The sequence below is a fragment of the Grampus griseus genome, assembly GCF_964374135.1.
Source record: "Grampus griseus genome assembly, chromosome: 19".
NCBI classification, from domain to species: Eukaryota; Metazoa; Chordata; class Mammalia; order Artiodactyla; family Delphinidae; genus Grampus; species Grampus griseus.
Genome location: NC_139013.1, coordinates 31,059,647 through 31,085,510, shown reverse-complemented (window position 1 = coordinate 31,085,510; position 25,864 = coordinate 31,059,647). Strand labels below are relative to the sequence as shown.

The following is a 25,864-nucleotide window of genomic DNA, read 5'->3' as shown; positions in this document are numbered from 1 at the left end:
GCACGGCAAGGTGAGTTAGAATGAGAGGGAAGGTGAGGGGCCAGGTCTGGCCAGCTCCAGCAGCAGGGGGAGGTGGGATAGAGCATCTGCCCTTTCCAAGCCTCGTTCCAGCATCCCTCCTGGCACCACCGGGCACTCCAGCCTGGCCAAGCCCCAGCCTCCCCAGAATTGCCCTGTGACATTTCCAAGGAGGCTTTTGCACAAGAAAACATCTCATTCAGCCAGAGTTCTTTGGAAGCTGGCTGGTGTCCTAGCAACGAGATAGTGCTGGGCCTGGCTGCACCAGCCCGCCCTGCCCCCAGTGGCATCACCGTGTCTGCCCAGAGGCCCAGCTGTGGTCCCACAGGGTCCTGCCCCCTACCATACAATGGCCAGCAGGCCACAGAGCCACTCCCTGAAATTCTAGGTGAAAACTGCCCTCTCCGGAGAGGATGTGAGGGGAACGCTCACTCTGGAAACAGCATGTGGTACAGCAGGGCAGACAAGAGGGGCCGCTGGCTGACATACATGTAGATTGAGGAGTCCTCTATGCCCACAGCCCCAGGCTTCTCATCAGAAGGGTAGCACATTCTGAGAACAGACATGGGAGTCCACCTGCCCAGATGGAATTCAGGCTCCCTGTTTTGAACGTAACCTTGGACAAGTCATTGAGCCTCTGTTTCTTCACCTGTAATGGACATTGTCCCTTCTCTCCATCCCTCCATCTTGCCCACCATCACCCCAGCCAGTCCCCACTCAGCAGCCAGAGTGAGCCTTCAAAAATGCCAATAACACCCCATGTAGACCCACCCACTGCTTGCTGCACGGCTGGCTCCCCACCTCTCCAGCCACATCTCTCCCCATCCCGCCCATCTTTCATGGAGAGTTCATCACGCCCACCTTCTTTCAGTTCTTCCAAATACCCTGCTCCCTCTGCCTCCCAGACTTTGCACAGGCTATTCTCTCTGCCCTGAACTCTACCTGCCACATCACCACCTCAAGTCATTCTGCGAACTCCTACTCTCCTTTACCCTCTTGGCTTAGACCTGACCTCCTCCAGGAAGCCTTCCTGATACCCCCAGGCCAGGTTGGGGCCCTCCTCTAGGGACTGCTGCCCCGTTCAGCACTGATGGCACTGCCTGTCTTTAGGGCTGCCAGACAGTATACAGGATGCCCAGTTAAATTTGAATTTCAGATAAATAATGGATAATTTTTTAGTTTAAGTATGTCCCAGGCACTATTTAGGACATACTTAAACAACTTGTTTATATGAAATTCAAACTTAACTGGGTATCCTGTATTTTTATTTGCTAAATCTAGCATCTTCCCCACCTGACTGGGGTACCAGGGGACAGATATCATAACTTATTCCTTGTTCTAGCCCCACTGCCTGCACGAGGTTCAGGCTGAGAAATGCGTGTGGGTTTGGGGTAAACGCAGAGAAGGCAGGGCAGCTGGGCCATAGCCCAACCTTTCCAAAGCAGATCCCAGAGAGGCCATACGTGCAAATCCCATCTCAGCCAAAAGGAAAACAGTCTGGCTTCACTTACCTTCCAGTCTGGGGGTAACTGCGCCCCAAAGCCAAGAGCTGGAAACATCTTATCACTAATCAGAGAAAGGAGAAAAAAATACTATGAGACAACCAGACGCTACCCACGCTCACCCTCCCAACCCCCTACCCAGGGCTGGGCCCACTCTGCCTTGCATACCTCCACAGACAAAAAGAAAAAGCTCACCACCTCTAGAAAAAGCTCTGTTTGAATGATCTATTGAGCCCAAACCCACTTCTGGGTATCTGGTGAATAAAAGGCTTGACACCTATGGCAGACATTGCTAATCAACCACAGCACTCCTAACCATGGGCCTGAGTACAGCTTCTAGATCCTTCTCAAACGGGGACCTTGGCAATCACTAAACCACAGTCATGATGCAAGTGAAATGTACTGGCTGTTTCTTGACGTCCCTTTTATGGCTGGGAAAAATTCTAAAATGAGAACACTGGCTTGGCGTTCAAGACCCTTCATCATCTAGCCCAAGAGCCTAGTCTCATTTTCTACCTGCCCTCCCTCATTCCCCACTCCCCCAGCCCTGGCCACTGGCTACTCACTGTTCCCCAAACACACAGGGCATCTTCACGCTCCAACTTCAATCCTACTGCACCCCTTCTTGAACTACCTCTCCCAATCTGTTCCCTGTGGCAAACTCCTACTCATCCTCTAAGGCCCAATTCAAATGGCCCATTCTCTGTGGGTTTCCCTGAGACCCCAGGATGCCTCTCTCTTTGGTGCTCCCATAGCTCCTGTCTCACATGTAAACTGGTCTCTTGGAACCCCACTGATTTCTTCCCTATCTTCCTCCTCGAATGGGATCTCCCTGAGGGCAGGGACTGTATCTCATTTGTTCATTCATTCAACATGTATTTATTGAAGAATCCTCTGGCTGCTGTGTGGAGGACAAACTGTCAGGGACTAGGGCAGAAGCAGGAAGACCAGTGAGAAGGTTACTGAACCGCTCTGGGCAGGAGGTGATGGTGGCTCAAACAGGCTGGTAGCAGTAGGGGTGGGAGAAGAGGCTGGATTCAAGCATATTTTGAAAGGATTTCCTGAAGGAATGATGGGGGAGATGAGGGAAAGAAAGGAAGTGAAGGGTTTTCAGTGAGTGGTAGTGCCTCTCCCTGAGATGGGGAAGAGGGTAAGAGGGGTAGGGGTGGAGCAAGTGTCCAGTAACGCCTGAATGCCCATGAGAAGGCTCAGCAAAGGGGCTGAGTGGGTAGCTGGGTACAAGGGTCTCTGGAGCAGTAACAGCAGGCTCCTCCACCCGACCACGCAGGTGGGGACTTCCACCTCCCCTGCTCTGCATGCCGTACCTCTCTTAATGTGGCCTGGGGTCACAGCCACCCCTTAGGCCCTGAGCCCCCTGGGAGTCAGAAGCTGCACCTTAGGCTGCCTCTCTCAAGGAGGCTGAAGTGCACACAGGATTCCTGAGCCTGCTCTTGTTCCTACCAAATTTGTGGGACCTGCTCCTTTCTCCCCTGCTCCCCATGTGTCCTCCTGGTCATTCCACACTCTGATCTGCAGGTCCAAACAAGCATCATCTGTGACAATGACATCACAACCCTCATGTGACTTCTGGATCCTCCAAGGCCCTCTTGACTTTGCATCTGGCCCAGCCTGTTGGTGGCCACACCCTCTACACAGCTTTCCCTGACTCTCCACTGTCCCCACCCCACCCAAAGATCTCCAGGAAGCGTGGTCATGGGAAGAGGATCCACACATGCTGGCTGCTCCTCTGAAGTTCCCAACAGGAGTGAGACTGTTAGACCATTAGGTGGCGGGTACAGGAATCAAAATGTCTGAGTTCCAGTTCCTTGATCTGGGTGACTTTGGATAAATTCTCTATCTACATCCTAGGCCTGTTTTCCCCCAGCTCTAATAGTGGAGGTTGCAGCAATAGCAAACAAATTTCATTTTCTATCCTGACTCATTTTCTTACTCGGTGTACCGTGTGGAGAAGGATCTCAGTATGGATCTGGGCTCAGTAAGTCAGAGATCAGCAGTTGATTAGCAATGTCTGCCACAGGTATGCACAGGTAACTGCATGCATGTCCTATGCTACTCATTCCTAGGTTTGATGATCTCTGGGTCCCTTCTAGCTTTGAAAAGCTGAACTTCCCAGGATGGATGGAGCCCAAGCTGACTAGTCAGAGTCCCTCCCCAAGCTTACCTGTCATAGTCCTGAATGATCTGCCCAACAGCCCAGATGGCTGACAAATATTCATTGGTGCCCATGGGGTTGATATAGTGCAAAGAGGAAGGGTCGAGGGGATTTCCATTGGAGGCTGTGAAGTCTATCCCAACCTGCAGAGTGGGGGAAAAGGCCACCCAGTGTGGTCAGAGACTCCAGCTCCCTATCTCACCTCCAGGGAACAGACAGGCTGATGGGACACAGGAAGCCCACTTCATCTCCCAGCCCTGGCCCACCCTTCCAAAAGATGGTCCAAAACCTGGAAACTGTCTGACTGTATTACTCCTCTGGCTCTAATGCCGTCTGTGGCTCCCTGTTGCCCAAGCATAGTCTATTGCCCAGATGTGACACAAAGCCAACTTACAGCCCCAAATTCCTTTTCCCCCCTCACTGTCCCAACCCACACACTCATCTACTCCCATTTCGAGGCCTTTTTTCACTCTCTGCAGGGGAGGGGGGCTGTGGTGACCAGTGGGGTTACAGGTCAACAAGGCCAATCCTCTGCACCTCCTTATAGTCCTGCAGATGACTTCCAGCCCCCATGGGATCAGAAGCAGTGATAGACAGCAGGGAGGCTAGGTGGGAGGTGGGCAGAGTATGGGACCCTGGCAGGAGTTCTCCTCTGGGCTTGAGGCCCCCCTTCGGGTGAGGAACGGGAGAAGTCTATGGGGCATACACTCCAGGCCACCGGCAGAGTGACAATTCATTCTTCCAATGAGCATATACTGAGCAGGTGCTATGTGCCGGGCACTGAGTGATACACCGAGGGTGGAGGGAAAAAAAAAAAACAGTGGCCCCGCACTCAGGACACTCACAGTCACTAGTTGCTAGTGGGACAGGGACAAGTGAAAAATACTTAAGAAGATTCAGAGTGGCGAGTGCCCTGAAGATAATAAAACAGGAGAAGTGACGAGGAACAGGAGGCATCAGGGGGAGGTGACCTCTGTGTCACAGCCTGCAGGATGGCAGGGCAGCAGCCGAGAAGGTTCTGGGGAAGAGCATTCCAGGCAGTGGGAACAGCAAATGCAAAGCCCCAAGACAGAGCAGAGCTTAGTGTGTTGGGGGAGGATCAGTGTGGACGGAGCTGAGTGAGCAAGGATGAGGGCATAGCAGATGAGGCAGGAAGGGAAGTGGGGAGGAATTTGGCTTTTTTTCCTTCTGAGGAAGTGTAACCAGTGACATTCTGAGGGCTGGGCAGCCAGGCCCTGACCTGCAGCTAAGCCCTGACTCAGGCCCATCCACCTATACCCTCTCCTCTGGCCAGACACACCCCTTGCCCTGGGGAGGATCCTTCCTGAAGTTTATCCCAAGTCCCTCCTGCTGCAATCATGGCCCAAGCCCTTAGGGAGGATCCTCACTGGGGTGGGCTGGGATGGGGGAGAGCCTTACAGTGAACATGAGCTGGCAGCCTCCCAGGATGTAGTCCAGGAAGGAGTAGTCCCGGTTTATCTGGAAGAAATCAGAGGGGTGAGTGGGCCCCTGCCCTGTACCTGAGGGCTCGCCTTCACTTGGCCACACTCCACAGATGACCTTTGGGGAGTTGTTGCTCTGTGCCCTGACAGGGGTCAAGGAGGCGGAAAAAGGCAGATGGACCTGATCTGATTAAAACAAAACCCAAAGCACTCAGAGCAATGGTTACCAATAGGTGGGACACACACACACGCATGATGAGTCCAGGCAGTGTCTCTCTCACACACACACACGCATGATGAGTCCAGGCAGTGTCTCTCTCTCTCTCTCACACACACACACACGAATGAGTCCAGGCAGTCTCACACACACTCTCTCACACACACACACACACGCATGATGAGTCCAGGCAGTGTCTCTCTCTCTCACACACACACACACACACACACGCACGATGAGTCCAGGCAGTGTCTCTCTCACACACACACACGCATGATGAGTCCAGGCAGTGTGTCTCTCACACACACACACACACACACACACACACACACGATGAGTCCAGGCAGTGTCTCACACACACACGCATGATGAGTCCAGGCAGTGTCTCTCTCTCTCTCACATACACACACGCATGATGAGTCCAGGCAGTGTGTCTCTCACACACACACACACACACACACACACACACACACGATGAGTCCAGGCAGTGTCTCACACACACACGCATGATGAGTCCAGGCAGTGTCTCTCTCTCTCTCACATACACACACACGCATGATGAGTCCAGGCAGTGTCTCTCTCTCACACACACACACACACACACACACGCATGAGTCCAGGCAGTGTCTCTCACACACACACACACACACACACACGATGAGTCCAGGCAGTGTCACACACACACACACACACACGCGCGCACGTGATGAGTCCAGGCAGTGTCACACACACACACACACACACACACACACGCGCGCGCGTGATGAGTCCAGGCAGTGTCCCAGGGCCCAGTGTAGCCCTTACCAACCTCAACTTTGAACAGAGAGATGCCAGGCCTCTGGCTCAAGGCCTTCTGCTATAAATTAATAATTAATAAAGCTGCTGAAACATGGTTTGTTTGGATGGTCTTTGCCTCCTTTTGGCAAAGGATACTGGCCTTCCAATTTTGGTGGCGTTAGAAAGGTTCCTTTCAAAATAAATGTATTTAAGTAAAAAAAGACACCAAAATGGGGGGAGGAGGGGCTGAATACAAAACATAATAAGGCAGGTGGAAAAAATCATGAAGAGGGATGTGAATGACCCAAGTTTCAGAAATAAGGACCCGAAATCATGATGCTGCAACCTGTCAGCTTAACTTCTACAGGGCACTGCTACGTTGTGACCTCACTGAATGCTCACGTAAATCCTAGTCTCCAGACAAGGAAACTGAGGCCTGGGGTTGGCCAGCTGGTAGAGAGAGTGCCAGGACTTGGAACCTTCAGGCCCAGCATCCAGGGTCCTTGCTGCTCTGGCCTGGGCTGCCTTCCTTAACGTTCTACCTGATTCCAGCAGATACGTGGCCACCAGATATCCAGGGGGGCCTGGCCCCTGACCTCAGCCTGGCCACTGCCGGTGCAAACTTCATTGTCTTTGTGGACTTCAGTGGCCCCAGTTACACCACGGGCCAGTAACCTCAGCCCTCACTAGTGTCACTGCCAGAGCACAGGTCACCCTGGCCTGATATCCTCTGCCCCTCTGATGCTGAACATGCAATGGGCAAGCCTGGGAAGCAGTAACTCCCTATAGTTATGCTCCAACAAGGAAACCCTGGAAGGTCATCGCATGCCCTCCTTGACTTCCACAAAGGAATGTGATATGAGACTAACACTTTACATGCTTATCTTGTTAACCTTCCCATTCTATAGATGAGGAGACTGAGGCCCAGAGAGGTTAAGCTCAGGTCACAGTGCCAGGACATGGCAGAACCAGGATTTGAACCCAGGCCTTGCCGGCTCCAAACCCAACGCTCTGTCTCTTGTGCAGCGATATACCTCTGTGTGACCCCCAAACCGGGACTGTGCCCCATGCCCACCCATGCTGGCTCACCTTGCAGGAACGCAGGATAATGATGCCCGAGTTTTTATAGTTCTTCTTCTTCTTCTGCTTCTTGGGGTTGATACACTCAAACTCCCGCTGGGCAACACAGAAGAAAGAGGAGCTCAGCTTGGGGCTTCTGTGGGGACTGACCCTCTCCTGGGCCCCAGAATCTACTCCACAGGGGCAGCATGCCTCCTCCAGGAAGCCCCCCACCCCAGAAATGTTTCCTGCCACCTTAGGCTCATGCCAAGCTATATCTGCCCAAGGTCAGAAGATGTGCATCTGCCCTCCATCCCCAGACAACTCATCCATGTCATGTCCACTCATGCACCCAGAACTGTTGCCCAGAGCCTGGCTTCTCAGAGTTAAATAGACAGCTCCCCTGAGTACTCACTATGCACTAAGTACTTTACCTGTTTAATCTCATTTAATTCCCACTCTACTCTTCTGCCTCCACTTGACAGATGGGGAAACTGAGGCTCAGAGAGATTAAATGTCTTGCTCAAGGTCATAAGGCAGAGAGGTGGGATCTGGGCCCCAGTCTGCCTGATTCAAAAACCTGTGCCCCTTCCCCATCCCCTGCCGAGGTCCTGGGGTCACGCACATGTGCACATCTTACCGGGATGCCGTCACGAGCCTCACACATCTGTGACACCGAGGTCTGGAACTCACCGATGAAGTCATGGCCCCCGTCGTTGTCATAGTCATAGCACATAACCTGGAGTGGGTCCAGCGAGTCACCCCAGAGCTGCCCCACAGGAGGCACTCGCCAGCTCCTCTCAGCTCCCTGAGCAAATCCCATGCCTTTTTTGGGGGGTGGTACCTCCCTCTCTCCTCCAGATCTGACTAGCTGGCTTGGGATGATGCCGGTAGCTCCTGAACCGCCTCCTGCAGGAAGCCTTCCATGATTGCCGGGAAAAGGAGAAAGGGTGCCCGCTCTAGTAATGGAGGCCATTCCCTCTGGAGCAGGAAGCTGCACACCTCACACACCTGACACTGGGCTGCTAATCTATCTTGGGTGGTGGCCCACCTGGCCTCATGGGCCATGGTCTGGAGTCCTCCCTAGACTGCTATTTTTTTCCTGAGATGGGCACAAAAAGTCCCAGCTTGATATGCTCTCTAACTTAGCTGCCATGACACTCCTAGAAGGAAGGCAGGAATTGTTGTACCCATTGTACTGATGGGTAAACTGAGGCCTTGAGTGGGAAGCACTTGCCCAAAGTCTCACAGTGGCAGTAGTAGACCCAGAACTAGACCCCAAGTTTCCTGGTGCCCTGCCTGGGGATCCCTACATGGTCTCAGGGCCTCGCCCCACCTCGTCTGCTCTCAGACACGGCCCCTGAGGACTTAGGGCTTTCAGAGACTAGTAATCATCACCTTCATCACAGCAACAACACTTGGCTGTTTCCAAGGTGATTCTGCATTCATTATCCTAGCTAGCAGCACACAGCCCTCCGGAAAAAAAGAGCAGTCACTCTGTTCCCATTTGAGACAAGGGAATCACAGAGATGAGGGCCCTGCCCAGATCACTCAGAGGGTCAGGCAGACCTGGGACAAGGACTCAGGTCTCCTGCCCCTCCCCCCACAAGGGTTCTTTTTCCAGAGCTTTGCCAAGGCACCCCCAGGAAGCCTCAGGTAACCAGGAGGCCAGAGCTGGTAGGGTGGGCAGCAGGGTTCCCATAGCCCCCCTCACCTGAATGGGCTTCTCCACGTCCCCATCACACAGGGACACCAATGGCACAGTGAATGGCTTCCACACAGGGTCCAGAGTGTACTTGATCACCTGCAGGACAGTGAGAGGCAAGGGTGAACTCAGGCCCAGGGCCAGTACAGCTCTGGGGTGGGGCCAGCCCAATGGGACAGGGAGTGGCAAGGTGGAGAGACCCACAGCCATGCCTCTGGGGATGGAAGTGAGCATCCCTGTGATGGGGAGGGAACAAGTCCTTTAGGGGCCAGTTTGGGTTTTCCTGTGTACCGCAGGGCTGTGACTGCCTAGCCCCGTCCTGAGCTGTTGGGTGTGGCTGGACTACAGACCCACTGGCTCAGAGACCCCTGGAGCCCAACACACCCACCTCAGTCCTGTGGACCAGCATCCACTTGCCATCACCTCCTGGTTTATAAAACTCGAGAAATGGGTCTGACTTCCCAAAGAGGTCCTGGAGGAAGCGGGAGGATGTGGGTGAGGAAGGCATAATTCCACCGGATTCAGATGGGGTGGGGGTGTGGCCCCACTGCCTCCCACACCTGGCGTCAGGAGTGAGGGCTGTGGGCAGAGCCAGCCTGGCCCCTCTCCCCTCAGCCTCTGCAGGGCTCAGCAGACGCCCAGGGCAGTTGCAGCCCCCTGGGACCAAGCAGCAGCCCCGGGAGAAACTGCCCCATCCTGGGGTTACCAGAGCTTGGGCTCAGAGACCCTAAGACCTGGAGCCTGTAGACGTTACAATTCCAGCATCTTCAGTGGGGCAGGACGTCAAGAGGGAGATTGTTCCCAGGGCAGAGGGAGGCACCCAGCAGGATGGGATTTTAATTCATTTTAGTGGGATTCTGAAAAACTGAAACTATCCTAGCAGAAGAGTCCTTTAAAACTCCATTTATTTAAGCAAACATGGACTCTAAAGAGGCTATATTCAAGAGGGGGAGACATAAAATAAATGAGTAAGTAATACACAAGAGGCAGCAATTAGTGTTAAGGAGACAAATAAAGGAGGAGGGGGCGGGATATCAGGGACCACTGCAATTTCAGGGAAGGCCTCACTAGGAGGTGACATGGAGGTGAGAGAGGGGCCTGTCATGAGAATATTCAGGGTAAAGAACATCCCAGGCAGAAAAGACAGCAAGTGCAAAGGTCCTGAGGCAGGACGGTGCCTGGTTTAATCCTAGGACAATGAAGAGGCTGATTTGGCTAAAACAGAATGAAAGTAGGGAATGCAGAAGGGGTGAGGTCAGGGAGTCGGGGGGAGCTGAGGACACATCAGGTGGGGTCCTGTAGGTTACTGTAAGGACCCTAGCATTTACACTACGTGGGATGGGGAGCCCCAACGAGTGGGTTTCCAGCCATGTCTTGAATATCTCTAAGTGATAGGAAACTCACTACCTCAGTGGTGAAGCAGTCCTAATTTGGGGTGGCAGGAGGGCCGTGTGCTATGGACTTGTCCCTGGAGGGGCAATGAAGGTGGTGGCCAGAACCCCCAGGCCACACAACCCCAGGGCTGGGGGAGGGTTCCTGCTCCTTGATGGAAAGCCCCCTCCCTTGCCTGCCTCACCTTCTTGTCCAGCTTCCTGCCCACCAGGCTCAGCGTGATGACCCGATTGTCTGAAAGCTCCTGGGCAGCAATCTGTAAGGCCAGAGGAACGTCGGGGGTCGGGGTCTGTCCTGAGACTCCCTCTGGCCTCCGTTCAGGCAGGCTGGACACAGGTTGCCCCAGGAGTCAATTCTCCAGGGCTAGGAGGGGAGTGGTGGGGAAGAGTAGTGCCAGGTGACCTGGGACGAGTCTCTCGTCTTCCTCAAACCTCAGTTTCCATCTTCTGGAAGATGGGGGTAATAACCCTTCTGGATATGAGGAATCAGAAAGTGACCCCAATGTGGCTCAAGAGATGGGCCATGAGATGGGGGGGGGGGGATGAAGCAGGGACCAAACATGGAGGGTGGTCTTGAGCCCTAGAGAGAGGCTCTGGGCCAGCGAGCAGCCTGACAGACCCTCTCATGTCCCCACTGCAGATCCAGGGAGCACACACAACCACCTCAAAACACCAAGGTGTCGGAAATTCTAACAACTGCACTGTGCAGCCAGGGAAACTGAGGCCCAGGGCAGGCAAGGGACCACCCGAGCTCTTCTCTGCTGTCTCATCAGCTCACACCACTCATCTATCCTCCATGCCCTCCCCATCAGCCATGGCCCTCTGCCCCAGGCCAGCCAGTGATGCACCACCTGGGTGACCTCGAGGCTGCCATCTACCCTCTCTGGGCCTCTTCCTCTCACCTCCCCAGAGTGGCAGGGAAGGCCCTCTGGCCAACAGCAACCCAAGTGGGCAGGGCTCTCCCTCGGCTAGGACTTCCTCTGCTCCCACACCTCTGGGATGGCCTCACCTAACGAACTATTTGACCCTGAGAACCACAGACAGAGGCCAGGCTAGAGGCCCCTTCTCCCCTTCCCCTTCCCCCCCTCCAGCTGAGACCTGCTCAACAACCCCATAGGGTAGGCCCTATTACTGCCCCCATTTCACAGGAGGACAGAACCCAGGTCTGGAGGTGAACTGCTGGAAATGCTGGAGGTTGGCATACCCACTGGGTTGGGTCCTTCTGGGCTGGCTTCCACGTGGAGGGCAGCTGGCTTGTGAAGGCATTTAGATGGGGAGGTTTTAAACCCCAAGAGATGGGGGAGGCTGGGAGGGGACATTCCAGGTGGCAGGAACAGTGGATGAGGGCCTGGGGTAAGTGCAGGGTATGCTAAGAATTCAGTTTGCCTTGAACACAGGCCATGGACATGAACGGGGTAAAAAACAGCTGCGACTGCTGGGTCCCTCCCAGCCTGGAATGCATGGCTCCACAGGCAGTGGGAAGCCAGGAAGGCTCCAGGGCAGGGGAGTAAGGCCTGTGAACACACACAGGTACAGCCCTCCTCCCTCCAGAACCCCTGGCGTCACACAGGCTCTGAAGAGGGACAATCTAGGAGCGAACCTCACTAGCTGAACCGCCCAAGGGCACTTCCTCTCTGGGATTCAGTTCCCTCATCTGTAAAACCAGGTTTCCCCGCCTTCCGGAATTCTAATGACCGAAGAGCTCAGCCGCTCGAAGGGCCTGCGCATCGCAAGAATCACTGCGCTTCACAGGGATCACTGCGCATCGCAGGTATCATTGCGCATTGCAGCCACAAGCAGAGTTCCGGTGGGCAAGGCTCTGAAACGCCTGAAAGTCGCCCAAGAGGCCAGTGCTGGAAGTGGATGCAGGGAGGGCTCTGGAGGCCTCCAGGGAGGAGGAGTAGCGCCCCTGCCTGGGGAGCCACCGTGGGCACCCCTGGCAATGCCCCCCACTCCCTGGTTTGGCAGCCCCAACACATCATATGTGGAGCCAGGAGCCCGTTGCTAAGAGACCTGTTGCTAAGTTGTAAGTTGGGCCTTTTTACTCCAAACAAAGCTGGTGATTATCTGCCAGTGAAGTGGCCCATTGATGGGGGAGGGCAGTGGGCAGTGTGTGGGGTGCAGAGAGCAGAGAGCGGGGAGCGGGGCTGGTACCGTAATCAAGCCCTTCCCCGCAGGCTTGTCATTCATCAGCAGCAGAGGCTGAGTGATCTTCTTGCTGGAGACGATCTGGAGGGAGAGAGGAGAGGCACTCACTCTGAGGGCTGGGGAAGAGACCCAGGGAGGAAAAAATCCTCAACAGGCACTGCTCACAGCACGATGCTCCATGCCAGGCGCTGGCTAAACCTCCCCCTGCGTGATCCCCGCCATGGGAGGCAGACAGCAACCACTGCTAACCCCACCGGGCAGCTGAGGAAACTGAGGCCCAGAGAGGTTAAGACACTTGCCCGAGGTCCCACAGCTGGGACAGAATCCCAGCAGTCGGATTCTGCTGACCTGGATGTCCCCAGGAAAAGGCTCTTGTAAGGCTCACTTTCTGGAGACTGCTGAAGGGAGGTTAGCCACGTAACTGCCTCCTCCAGAGTCATCCAGAGACCCCCACCCTCCCTCAGGGTGTGACCCCTGATGGAGAGGATCAAACCCTGACGACTCCTATGTATTTTCATTGCTTTGAATAGTGAATACATTCACACAGAGTTCAAGGATCAATACAATATAGAAAGGACAAGTGGAACACATTGTAAGTCTCCCTCCCACCCGTCTCTGTACACCCCATTCCCACACCCTCCTTGTGCCACCACAGTTCTGTTTCTTGGGGAAAAGGCCAGTGTTTCTTTGTGCCAATGTGAGCATGTTCCTAGTCTCCCTGTGCTACTTTTTCTCCCTAGGTCCACTCTCTGCCCTTCTCCACCTTCTCTATGCCACTGCGGACTGCATCACCTGGCTCCCCTGTCTTACAGCTTGTTGGGGTCCAGCCAACGGGGGTGCCAGCAGGAGCTAGGAGAGCAGGAGGGGAGAAGGGCTGGGCGGAGCCTTGGCGGAAGCTTTGTTGCTCTTCATCGGCCTCGGCTCCAGTCCAGAGGCCTCCCCGTGGTGGCCACAGCTCTCCCCAGGACCTGGCGACACCACTTCCTGCCCCGCCCCTCCCTCCAGGCTAGGGGTGGCTGGGCTTCTGACAGGTGTCAGTCCTGTAAAGGTTTCCTCACCCCTTGTCGGTTCCTGCCCCTGCCCACTGGTCCTAAAGCTCTCTCCTCAGTTACCCTTTGAGGGTGTAGACACATGGCGGGGACCCTGAGAGACACACCCCACTTCTTACGTAACTGCTGGGCCCTTGCTTTTTTCATTGAACATCATCTCCTGGAAGGCCCAGGGCCTTTCAGTCTCCACTAGAACCTCTCGAAGCATTTTCCATTTTATTCACCCACCATCCCTATAGACTGGGCAGAGAGCTCATCACTATCCCCAAGTAAAATATGGGGAAAGTGAGGCTCAGAAGGGTGTGGGGCTCGCTCTAGGGCACACAGCCATTAACAATGATCGGAACTTGTATCAGGAGCTCTTAGCCCTGCAACCTCCATAAGCTCACCAAGGAGTGAGCTGGAGGGGGAAATGTGGCCCACAGAGGGAAAGGAAGATGCCCAAGGTCACACAGTGAGCCAGCCATCAAGTGGGACTATCGTGGGTGTCTTGGTTGCTGGTCAGATGCTCCCATCCCAGGAAGTCAAGACCACACTTGCTTACTTCTACCACTGAGCAGCTCTGGCCACAGGGCGCCCCACTCCTGTGTGGCACTGTGCTCAGTGTCTTCCGAGGGGAACACTTCAGCCTGGCCCCAACCGCACCTGCCTACTTCCCCCTTTCTGTGCCTGCTGGCCCCCAAGGCTGTCCACATTTGTGATGCCACCTCGGGAACCAGGCGGGAAAACAGGACCAGGGAAAGCAGGCAGCAGCAGACTCTCCAGGGGGCTGCCCCATCCTTGGGAGCTAGGTGACTTATGGCGGCACTGCACTGACCCCGCCCTCCTGGAGGAGCCCGGCTCACCGTGCCCAGGCTGCAGGAGAACTGGCCCAGGAAATCATGCTCCTCGAGCTGCGTGCTGGACTTGTCCTGGTCAAACAGGGCAAACTTGAGCTTCTGCACCTCCTCAAAATGGTAGTCAAGGACGAACTTCTTGGAGAAAGCGGGGTTGAGGTTGTTGACTGCAGTTTCTGTCCTGTCATACTGGCAGAGGGCAGGGAAACAGTTGTCAGAGTCAAGTAGCTGTTTCAACCCTTCTTGGGCTACAGGGAATCATGGTGCTTACTTGCTAAACACCCAATTCTGTGCCAGGCACTCATGGCCAGTTACCCAGATGGCTGAAACAATCATTACTCCCAGCTCACAGATAAGGACACTGAAGCACAGAGAGGTTAAGTGACTCACCCAAGGTCGAACAGCTAGAGGGCAGGGCCAAGATTTGAACCCAGTCCTGACTCTACCATTCACACTTTTTTTTTTTTTTTTTGCAGTATGTGGGCCTGTCACTGTGTGGCCTCTCCCATTGTGGAGCACAGGCTCCGGACGCACAGGCTCAGTGGCCATGGCTCACGGGCCCAGCCGCTCTGCAGCATGTGGGATCTTCTCGGACTGGGGCACGAACCCGTGTCCCCTGCATCAGCAGGCGGACTCTCAACCACTGCGTCACCAGGGAAGCCCACCATTCATACTTTTAACACACTGGTCCTGATTCCATACCCAGGTTCCAAGGTAAGAGGTCGGACCCTGTCCCTGCCTAGGTTAAGTGACAGAGGGAGTCCCTTTTCCCATCTGGACCTCAGTTTCCCCTTCTGTAAAATGAAAGGATTTGACACCTGTGGCTTTCATCCTTTATATTTGGGGAGAACCCTTTTTTCAAACCACATTTTACATGGAAGCTGAGAGAAGAAACAGAGAGAAGGAGGGGTACTTAGTGGGGAGGTGAGGTCAGGGGTTCCCCATCTCCCCGGAGGCAGGTGTCTGTACCTTCCTCAAACCATGGAATGTCAAAACCAGGAACCGAGCGTCCCCTACCTAGTGTGGAGACCGAGGCCTGGGGAAGGGCAGGGCCTTGCACTGTGGGTCTCTGGTGGGGCTGGGACAGGAACCCCGCCTCCCGGTCTCTCTGCACTGAGGCCCCAAACCGCGGAATCTGGGTGACAGTCTATTTTAGGGCCTGGGCTGTGTTGATTTTTCCTCCCACCCATCCCATTTCCAAGGGCCAGAGAGCAGCAGGGACGGAAGAGGTCTTGGCCCTGAGTTATTTTTAGCCAGGGTGTCTGGCCTGGGTGGGAGCGAGATTGTCAGGGAGGGTGGGGGGCATGTCATGAGTGGGGGTGGGTGCAGTGGGGGAGGACATCACTCCCCGAGGGGCAGGGGCGGGGGGAGTTCCGGAGACCTGTCAGAGGGGACTCTGGACATGCTGGCCTCAGGCCTGGGGCTTCCCCCAGCAATCCTCGGCTGACCTCATGCCCCACCTCCCACTTCTGGCTGTACCACCAACGTGCTCGGTGAAACAGGTAAGTCCCTCCCCGCTCTGGGCCCCAGTTCTCCTCTGTAAAATGGGTCAACAATCCCAGCCCATTTCCTTGGCATCACAAGAAGGAGCCAACATCTGTGGAAATTCTTTGTAAACCACAGTATGTTCTGTGGGACGCCCACCGAGGCCTCATTAAATAACTATGAAAAATAGAAACATATTTTGGAAAATTTATATGCATGTAAAACTGTCTGGAAGGCTGGATACCAAACCATTAACAGTTGGTTCTCCCTGACAGGCGGGTTCCCAACCATTTTGATTTTCTTCTCTAGGTCTACCTGGATTTTCTAAATTTACTGCAATGAATATAGACCCCTTTCGGAATAGGAAACAAAGCCATTTTTAAACGTTGAAAGTCTTAACAGTTTGGATTTCTTAATATCCTTCCTTAAGCTGCATCTTTCCCCAGCCCTCAGGCAAAAGTCTTCCAGCTCAGAAGTCGTTGGCTGTGGCACCATCAACATCCCCAGCTCTGGGACTCTCCAAGGTAGGCAGGGAAAGAAAATCCTCATTTCACAGATGAGGAGACAGGCTCAGAGAGGGATAGCCACCTGCCCAAGCCCACACAGCAGGGAGTGACAGAGCTGGGTCTTGGTCCAGCTCTGGGACCAAAGCCTGAGTTCCCTATTTCTCTGTTTGCTCCTCACTGACTGTGCTCATTTAGGAATAAGAGGAGAAAGTTATTTTAAAAATGAAAGCAAGCATTTGGCAAAACTCTAAGGTTTTAACTATATATTATAGTAACTTAAAATATTATAGAACACTAAATATAAAATTATATAAATATAAATCTATGAATTATAATAAACACAAATATAATTATTTTAAGTACTGTTATAAACATTTTAAATAAAATTTGATTTTCAGAATAACAATTTTCTAAGTAACCCCCGGCCCACACTGCAAGTACTTCCAAGGGCCTGACCCCAGGTCCCTGGGATACAGTGAGAGCCCCTCCCCAGCGACCGAGCCACCCTCCACCCATTGCAGCTGCACACAGAGGGGCCTCACCTCGCTCCACCTGCCATTATTCTCTGTGAAGAGGACACAGAAGGGGTCAGACTTAGAGGTGACGTCCCGGTCCAGCAGGTTCTGGCCGCTCACTGACAACTCCACCTTGCACACGCAGTACTGGGAGCCCACGGGGGCCACCCCCGGTGCTGGGGCACCTCCACCCGGCATGTAGGCCATGGGGGTCGGCAACGGCGGCAGCAGCTCCTCGCAGTCTGAGGGGACAGCATTGGGGGGTCAGAGAGGGGACAGACATCTGCTGCGCCACTCCACCCTGGGGAGGCGTCACCACCTGACCCTCAAGGTGTGGTTAAAGATGGAAGAAAAGGAGTGTGTGTGGGGCAGGGTGGCAGTGGGGAGGATGACATGGGCAAAAGCTTGGAGAAAGAATGCAGGAAATGCGTGAAAAAGGAGTCTCCGGTAGGTGTGTTTAGTTTGTCTTTAAAGTCATTCTCTGCTTTGGTCCGTCTTTACCTGTGAGATACACCCAGGTCCAAGCTGCCCCTGTCAGATCAGCAACAAATCACAGTGGACACAGGCATCCCAATCATTTTGCCAGGAAAACCTGGGCTTCTCCTGAGCAACTGACATATCGGCATCTTGCGGCTACGACAGAGCTTGTAATTGCTCAGGTTTCCCTCAGTGCTTTGGCCGCTAGGAAGCTACCTTCTGGTCACTTATACAAAACTTGACTTTGTTCATTATCTGTCTTGTTCATCCTGTATCACCAGCCTAAGCACAGTGACCGGTCCATAGGAGGCACTCAGTTTACATTTGTTGAATAAAAAAAAAGGTACGTGTATAAATCAACGAATGCACAAACGCTCCGTATCGCTCAGATCTTGCCTGAGTTGGTCCTTATCCTCAGCTCTCTGTGCCTCAGTTTCCTCATGTGCTAACGACACATCATGACACAGTCCTACGAGGTGTGGTCAGATCTTATTTCCACTTGCACATCTGAAGTTCACCCAGGCCCGCCTTCCAGCATCAGCCACCCGGCAAGATGTCCATTTTGGACATCCCTATTCCCCGCTCCCCGCGGCGGGTCACAGGTTTGCTCATCCCTCCCTGACTCGGCACGGCCACCCTGCGGCACACACGCAGCTCTCCAGCCCCTCCGATGGAAACTAGTTTTTACACGACAAGAATAAATACTGCAGGCAAACTGCAGTGCTGTGCTGATGCTCTGGGCTCGTGTGACTATAATGAGGTTCTGTTCTAGGGACAGACGGTGGGAGGGAGGAGGCTGAGCACCGGCTTTGTCACTGTCCAGGTCCTCTCCCTGTCAGGTATGCCCAGGGCGCTGTGTCTGGAGCGGAAGAGGGGACCGCGCTCGCGCAGGCCTCCTGCAGACCGGGGCTGCGTGTGCCCAGCGAGGGGCTGGGGTCAGAGGGAGAGGGAGCGGGCCCAGCAATGCCACTGTGGCTCGGTCCTTCCCGCTTGGATCACAGCCACCTCCTCGCCAGTCTCCCTGCTGCCTCTCCTTAGTCTAACCACCCCTTGTCCCCACAGGAACTAGAGTGAGCTTTGAAAAACACAAATTGGACCATGACACCTCTCTGCTTAAAACCCTCCAAGAAAAAAAAAAAAAAAAAAAAAAACCCTCCAAGACTTCCATCGCTCTCCGAATAAAGCCCCAGCTCCCTCTGGGAGCCTGGAGCCCGCAGGACCTGGCTGCCCTCTGCAGCTCTCAGCCAGCCTGGAACATGAGGTCCTAGAGGGCTGGAGCTGGGTAGTCTTCTTACCACAGGATCCCAGCTCTGGCACAGGTCTTGGGACTTGGCAGACACTCAGTCAACACTCTAGAGTGAATGAACGAGTCTCAGTGTCCCCCGCTGGAGGGTGAGGCAATTTTAGGAACTGCCCCGCCAGAGTGAATAAGGATCAGAGACATCATGCGGGTGAAGTGCTCAGCTTGTAGTCAGGGCTGGTCAGCATGGTCAGGTGGGTTCATGCTCTCAGAAGGAATGGCCTCCTCTCACCTCCCTCCTCTGGGGCAGCGCAGGGCCAGTTACCCACTCGACAGTCAGGGGATAAGATACTAGTCAAGGAGTTGGAACCTGGCCTTTGTGGGTAAGTATTTGGGGGCTGACTCGTCCACACAGAAGCTGAGAGAACACCTGTTTATGCTTACAACTACCTGGGGTGGGGTGGGGGGCACAAGAGTCACCCCCATTTTGCAGATAAGGAAACTGAGGCTCAGAGTAGAAGTCACCTGTACAATGTCACACAGTCAGGAAACAGAGGCAGGCTGTGAACCAATTTTCCAGACTCCCAGGCCAACGTACGGCCTTCTGGCCAGGGCCAGGGGACTGCTGGGCATGGTGGGGACCTAGAACCAGGTGGGGGCACCTGGGGAGTCAGCCAGGCCAAAGGGAGCCTGAGGCTAAGAAAACCCCGGCGCCCCCAAGGTCACCAGTTCCTCTGGCGTTACCCTGCCCGCACCCCTGTCTCTCCCATCATCACTAATGGGGTGGATTCCAGCTCACCCACCCCTCTCCACCTCACAGGCCCCCTTCATGACATGCTAGATGCCATTTGGGCCACCATCCCCCATACTGCCAAGTCAGACACCTCTGTTTTCATCCCGTACCTGAGGGGTATCAGGTACACACACCCAGGTTCCCACATTTCCTTGTGCACGTCACACCGATACGCACGCGCACACATGCCCGCAGGCTAACAGATGCAAAGGCAAGCGCTGGTATGGACACTCTGGGGCCACTTCTCCCCCGCCCTCCCCCTGGTCTGAGCTACCATCATCCCTCGCCTAGGTTACTGCACTTCCTCCTACCCCTCACTGGCTCCAGCCTGGCTGAGGGTGTGGCCAGGAGGGCCAGGCCCAGGGGACAGTCCTCAGAGCCCACTGTGGCCCCACCTGGATCAGCCTGCAGGCCCCAGAGAGAGTGAGTGATGAGTGGGCGGGGAAGGGGGCACTCCTCCCCCAGCTAGGGGCAGGTCCCCCATCCCCAACTCACCCTCTGCTTGGAAGCTTCTGGATCCCCGAAACGGGGAGCACATGATGTCTGGAGTTGGGGCAGGCGGGGGTCAGAGTGGGCCCCTCTGTGCCAGCCGGCAGCGGGCGGGCAGGCCAGACCCTGAGGCCTGACGCAATGGAAAAAGAAACCACGGCTTAGGCTGGGCCGGGCCCCCTCCCCTCCTACTCCAGCAGGAGGGCAGGCAGGCAAGGTGTCATTAAGGGAGAGTTGGGCCTGCCATGCGCATCTAGGCAAGATGGAAACGCTCCCTGGTGCATCACCGCAGTACAGGTAATTTGGGGTTGCAGGCTGGAGAGGGGGCCTGGGGAGCTGGGGCCTGCTCGTGGATGGTCCTGACTCCTGGCCCAGATGGACACAGGCCTTCTGGGGTGACCAGAGCCCCGGGGAAGGAACTGGAAGGCGGGGATACAAAACTAGCAGTCCCTTTTACAGATGGGTTAACTGAGGCAAAGAGCGGGCAGGGCTTGGGAATTCCCATTCATTCATTCAGCAAACATTCCTTGAGCACCCTCGGGCTTCAACAATGAACAAGACGGAGGCTTAAGCTCCCACAGGGTCCGCTGGCCCGGCTCCTAAGACATCTTACCCTTTAGGCAGAAGAACAGGATTTGGAGACTCTGGTGCTGAGTCACAGGTCTAGAACATTCCAGTTTTAGCCAGAAACCTAGGAACCCATCCTCCTTGACCTCTCTCTTTCCTTCACCCCCCATATCCTACTGCTGCTGTCGGTTCCACCGCCAAGATGCGTCCAGCATCGACCCCATCTCCCCGTTTCCACTTCCCTGGCCCATGTCAGGTCTCCCTGAGCAACCCCAGCCCCCAGACTCTCTCTTTTCCATGCCCCGCCAGAGCCAGAGGGAGTCTTTAAACATGCAAATCAGATGCTACCACAGCTCTTGCGGAAAATCTCCCAGTGGCTGCCCTTCCTTGTCACACAATCTGAATCCTCCCCAGGCCTACAGGGCCTGACCTGACCCCACCTTATGCCACACTCTCCGTCACTCCCTGTGCCCCAGCTGCACTGGCCTCCTTCTGCTCTGCAAATATGCTAACCTCTCTCCTGCCTCAGGGCCTTTGCACTTGCTCTTTCCCCAGCCAGAAATGCTTTTCTTCACGTGGCAGGTCTTTTTTTTTTTTTTTTAATTGATTTATTTGGCTGTGTCAGGTCTTAGTTACAGCATGCAGGATCTTTCGTCGCGGCACGCGGGCTTACTTTCCCCACGTCATGTGGGATCTTAGCTCCCCGACCAGGGATCGAACCTGTGTCCCCTGCACTGGAAGGCAGATTCTTAACCACCGAACCACCAGGGAAGCCCCATCACATGACAGGTCTTAGTTGTCAGCTTCACGTCACCTCCTCAGAAGCCTTCCTTGGTCACTCAAGCTAATGCAATCTCAGCCCCACACTGGTTCCTTCACAGATCAATGCAATCTACAACCATTTTTACTAATTTGTCTATTTGCCTTGTGTACTGTCTGGAATGTAAATTCCACAAGGGAGGGATCACTGTTTCCCCAAGCACCTAGAGCAGCACCTACACTGTGGCAAACGAATGAGGAAGGGAGCCCCTCAGGCAGGCTCTTTAATCTGCAGCCCCAGAGGAATCACAACCACCTCCTGGCTACACACAGCACTTGAGGGATCATGAAGCCCCTTCTCAGTCCCGGAACCATCATAACTGCTCCAAGAGGCCAGCACTAGAGGGGTTCATGTCCCATTTCACAGAGGTGGAAACCAAGGCCCAAGAAGGGGGCAGTGGTGCTTCTAAGCCAGGGAAGAATGGTGCTGAGGCTAAGAGCTAGGGCTGCCCTACTCCAACTTCCCCGCCCATCACTGGCCCCAGCAGCTCAGGACCCAGGAGCCCGGCTCTGCATCCCACCCACTGTGGAGAAGAGACACCAAGGTGGCCTGCAGGGGGGGCCCCAGTTCAGAGACGGGCAGTGACAGGAGACACCGAGAGAGGCAGGTGCAGGGAGAGAGCCGGTAGGGAGCGGGGGAGGCAGCGGCTGAGGTGGAGACCTGGAGGCCCAGATGGGGAAAAGGGACACGGGAGGGGCAAGGCCGAGGTGCCCCCCACTGCAGGGGCAAGTGCAACAGCGGGATGGCCTGTCAGAACTGGGGGGCATCCTGGGCCCTCTGAAAAAGCATGCTCAACCAGATACCTGAAAAATGAAATTCTGTTTTCAGTGCCAACTGCAGCAAGTAATGCTCTACAGTCTTGTTGGCAGCAGTTATGAGGACAGGGGTGCGGTCCTCTGGTCGGTACTGTGCTGAGGGTAAGAGCACTGACTCTGGACTCAGACTGCTGGGCTTGAATCCCTGGTTCTGTCATTTACCTGCTGTGTGATCTCAGGCAAGTTACTTAACCTCTCTGGTCTTTGTTCCCCTTCTATAAAAACAGGAACAGCAAAAGTGCTTTCATCAGGTATTGATGTCGAGGATTAAATGAGGTAAAGCATTTAGAAGGACACCATGCAGCTTGTGCTATTATCAGCGATTCTTGATGACTGGGGGCAGGGGGAGAGGTGTGTGAAGTTTACGGTGTATGTAAAGGGGACCAGGAGTGAAAACTCGTTGAGGATATCGTTCTAGGCTCCCTTTCTCAGCTGGAAGACACAGCTCAGAGATGCCAAGGGAGACCAAGGTGGTAGATAGGGGGCCAGGGAGGGAATAACAGACTCAGACCCCACACCCACACACACTTCAAGGTGCTACTCTCCTGGGCTGAGGGCTCCTGGGTCTTCATCATGCAGCAAATCCTGCTCAGTGGGGTCTAATCTGTGACAACAGAGGATCCTGGGGTCGCCTCAGGCTCTCTCCGCTCCAAGGGTGGTTCCCGGATGGGCCTCCTCAGCATCTCCTGGGAGCTCGTTAGAAAGGCAGGTTCCTGGGCCCCAAACAGACCTGCTCAGAGTCCCCAGAATGGCATCTGTGCTTTAACAAGCCCTCCTCGTAACACACAAATCCCAGAGGGGTGGGTAGGTGAGGCAGATTCTGATGCAGCAGGTCTGGGGAAGGACCCGAGAGTCTGCATTTCTAACAAGCTTCCTGGCGCTGCTGAGGCGGCCCATCTGAGACCACACTTTGAACACCAAGCTCCTAGGCGGGAGGCTGCTACACGGCCCACCAGTGGCTGACCATTCCCCAGGGATGGCTCTGGTTTAGCCCGCTCTTGGCCTAATTAGGCAGATGTCATGCTTGGTCCCCGTACAAGCCCTGCCAACTTCACACGCTGAGTTCCCGCGAGGTCTCGGCAGACGTCTGAGTTTGCAGCCTCTGGTCTAGATGGTGACACTCTGGTAACTGGAACTCTCGGCTAACCAGATGCCTGGTCCCCACTGGCCCTGATGGCTGCATTTACTGAACTTACAGGGTCAGAAGATGCCTTGAACGCATCCAGATCTAAGTTGCCTCCTTCACCCCATCTCTCAGATGAGAAAGATCCAGGAAGACAAATGGCAACTGTATTAGGGTTCTCCAGAGAAAACAGAACCAATAGGATATCTACATATATATAGAGAGATTTCTTTTAAGGAACCGACTCATGAGCTTGTTGGAGAAGACAAGTCTGAAATCTGCGGGGCAAAACTGAAGGCTGCAAATTCAGGTTAGAGTTGACATTGCAGTCTTCAGTCCGAGATCCACAGGGCAAGACAAGCAGGTTGGAAACTAGGCAAGGTTTCTATGTTGCAGTCTTGGGGCTGAATTCCTTCTTCTGGGAGAAACCTTAGTCTTTGCTTTTAAGGCCTTTGATTGGATGTGGCCCACCCACGTAACGGAGGATAATCTGCTTTAATAAAAGTCCACTGATTTAAATGTTAATCGCATCTAAAAAAATACCTACACAGCAACATCAGACTAGTGTTTAACTGAACAACTGGTCACGATAGCCTAGCCAAGGTGATACATAAGATTAACCACCGTAGCAACCTTCAGGTCCTAGAAGACCTGCCGTGGGGCAGGAAAATAGGGTGCTGAGGCTAGAGTTCTCTGCCAGCCCTTCCTAACTGTGGGAGCCAGGAGAGCCCACTCCCACCCTGTCAGCTGGCAGGGAAGAGAGGGGGTGGTATGGCTGTGGTGATGGAGACAGGATATAAAATGAGAGTAATAATAACGCCTGCCCCAGGCCCTGTGCCCAGTGTGTTATGGACTTTAACTTCTATAGCTTCACAACATCCTTGAGCGAGGTGTTATCACCACTCCCATTCTCCAGAAGAGCAAACTGAGGCTTGGAAGGATGTGCATTCCAGAGCCTCTGCTAATACGACTCAGGACAAGTCATTTGGTCTTTCTGAGTCTCAGTTTAGTTTTCTTATGCATCAAGTGTAAATTACAGGGGCTTCCCTGGTGGCGCAGTGGTTGAGAGTCCGCCTGCCGATGCAGGGGACACGGGTTCCTGCCCCGGTCCGGGAAGATCCCACATACCGCGGAGCAGCTAGGCCCGTGAGCCATGGCCGCTGAGCCTACGTGTCTGGAGCCTGTGCTCCGCAATGGGAGAGGCCACAACAGTGAGAGGCCCGCGTACCACCAAAAAAAAAAACGTAAATTACAAAATGCCTGACACACTGCAGGTACTCGCTCAAATGAGAAAATCCTCTCCGGGACTCCCTACTGTTCTCAGGACAATGTCCAAACACCCTGATAGCTGCCGCCCCCCGCCCACCCCCCCCACCGACTGCCTCAACACATTTCTGGCTCTAGCTATGCTGTTTACTACACAGAGTTCCAACAGTACTTTTTCATGCCTCTGTAATTTTGCACATGCTGTTCCATCTGCCTGGCATGCCCTTCCCTCTTCTTCACTTAGCTCTGTCATTCTTCAAACTCAGCTCAGCAAAACCAAATGAAATCAATGCCACTATGCCTTCCTGCCCCCACCCCCAGGATAAAAGTTAAAAAGCTGGCGATACCAAGTGTTGACAAGGATGTGGAGCAACTGGAACTCTCACATGTCACCAACAGGAGTGTAGATTGGTACAACCGCTTTGGAGAAATGTTTGGCAGCGACTACGAAGCTAAATAAATGCATCCCTTATGATGACCCAGCAACGCCCAGCAGAAACATGCAATATGTTCACCAAAAGACACACCGGAGAACTTTCAGAGCAGCACTATTTGTAATAGCCCCAGGCCGGGAGTCCCCTAAATGCCTATCATCTGGAAAAGGGATAAATAAATGGTGAACGTGCACACGGTGGACCACACTGCCACGAGCATGAAGGAAGCACGAGGACAGCCACAACATGAATAGGTCTTATGAACATACTGAATGCAGGAAGCCAGACGCAAAGGGGCGTGTCATCCTGTATAATCTCATTACGTGAAGTTAAACCCAGGCAAAACAAGTCTATGCTGCTGGAGGGGCACTGCAAGATAGTGGGGCAGGGTGTGAGTAACCGGACGGGGCTACCAGGGGGCTTCAGTGAGGGTCACGTTTGTTTCTCAATCTAGGGGCTGCTAACACGGATGTTTTGGGTTTGTGAACAGTCATTGAGCAGGAAGTCTGCTCTATTTTGTATATTATACTTCAAGAAAACGTTTTTTAAAAAAACACAAACTGGGGACTGCTCTACAAAGTGCCCCCTGAGCCCCTGGCCCTGGAGAGGGAAGCACTTACATTGTTACCATATTGCAACCACCGGCTTAGGAAATGTCACCCTCACTTGAGCTTAAAGATGGGACCAGATCTTATTTTCATCTCTGCTGTTTCCAGAGCAGAGAGGCATAGAACGGGAGCTTGACAAACGTTTGCTGAAAGTTGAAGGAAGAGTGAAGGTGAAGGGAAGAGGATCTGCGGCATCTTGGAATTGCAGAAGCCTACAGATTCACAGAATCCCAGGGTTTGGGAATTCTAGGATTTCGGAAATCAGGAGTTCTCTGAATCTCTGAGCTGAAAGGCTTTACAGTTTATCTGGTACCACCTTCTAGCCGCAGCCCTACCACCCCAATGTTCCACAGCGCTGGTTCTCTGAAATGGGGGGGGTCCATCCCCAAGCTGCTAATACTCCCTGGGG

The 25,864-nt window shown here is 54.1% G+C and overlaps 1 protein-coding gene across 1 annotated transcript in view; it reads right to left on the bottom strand.

Moving 5' to 3' along the window:
• CPNE2 (copine 2) overlaps positions 1–25,864 on the bottom strand; it is a 53,226-nt gene that overhangs the window by 14,656 nt on the left and 12,706 nt on the right. The window contains exons 2-12 of the mRNA XM_082677512.1: positions 16,851–17,065; positions 14,327–14,506; positions 12,439–12,513; positions 10,470–10,541; positions 9,282–9,365; positions 8,903–8,992; positions 7,829–7,927; positions 7,219–7,305; positions 5,113–5,172; positions 3,703–3,836; positions 1,530–1,584 (exon numbers count right to left, since the gene is read on the bottom strand). Of these exons, the coding sequence (XP_082533638.1) occupies positions 1,530–1,584; positions 3,703–3,836; positions 5,113–5,172; positions 7,219–7,305; positions 7,829–7,927; positions 8,903–8,992; positions 9,282–9,365; positions 10,470–10,541; positions 12,439–12,513; positions 14,327–14,506; positions 16,851–17,030 (1,116 nt within the window). The 5' untranslated portion in view covers positions 17,031–17,065. The remainder of the gene's footprint in view (positions 1–1,529; positions 1,585–3,702; positions 3,837–5,112; positions 5,173–7,218; positions 7,306–7,828; positions 7,928–8,902; positions 8,993–9,281; positions 9,366–10,469; positions 10,542–12,438; positions 12,514–14,326; positions 14,507–16,850; positions 17,066–25,864) is intronic.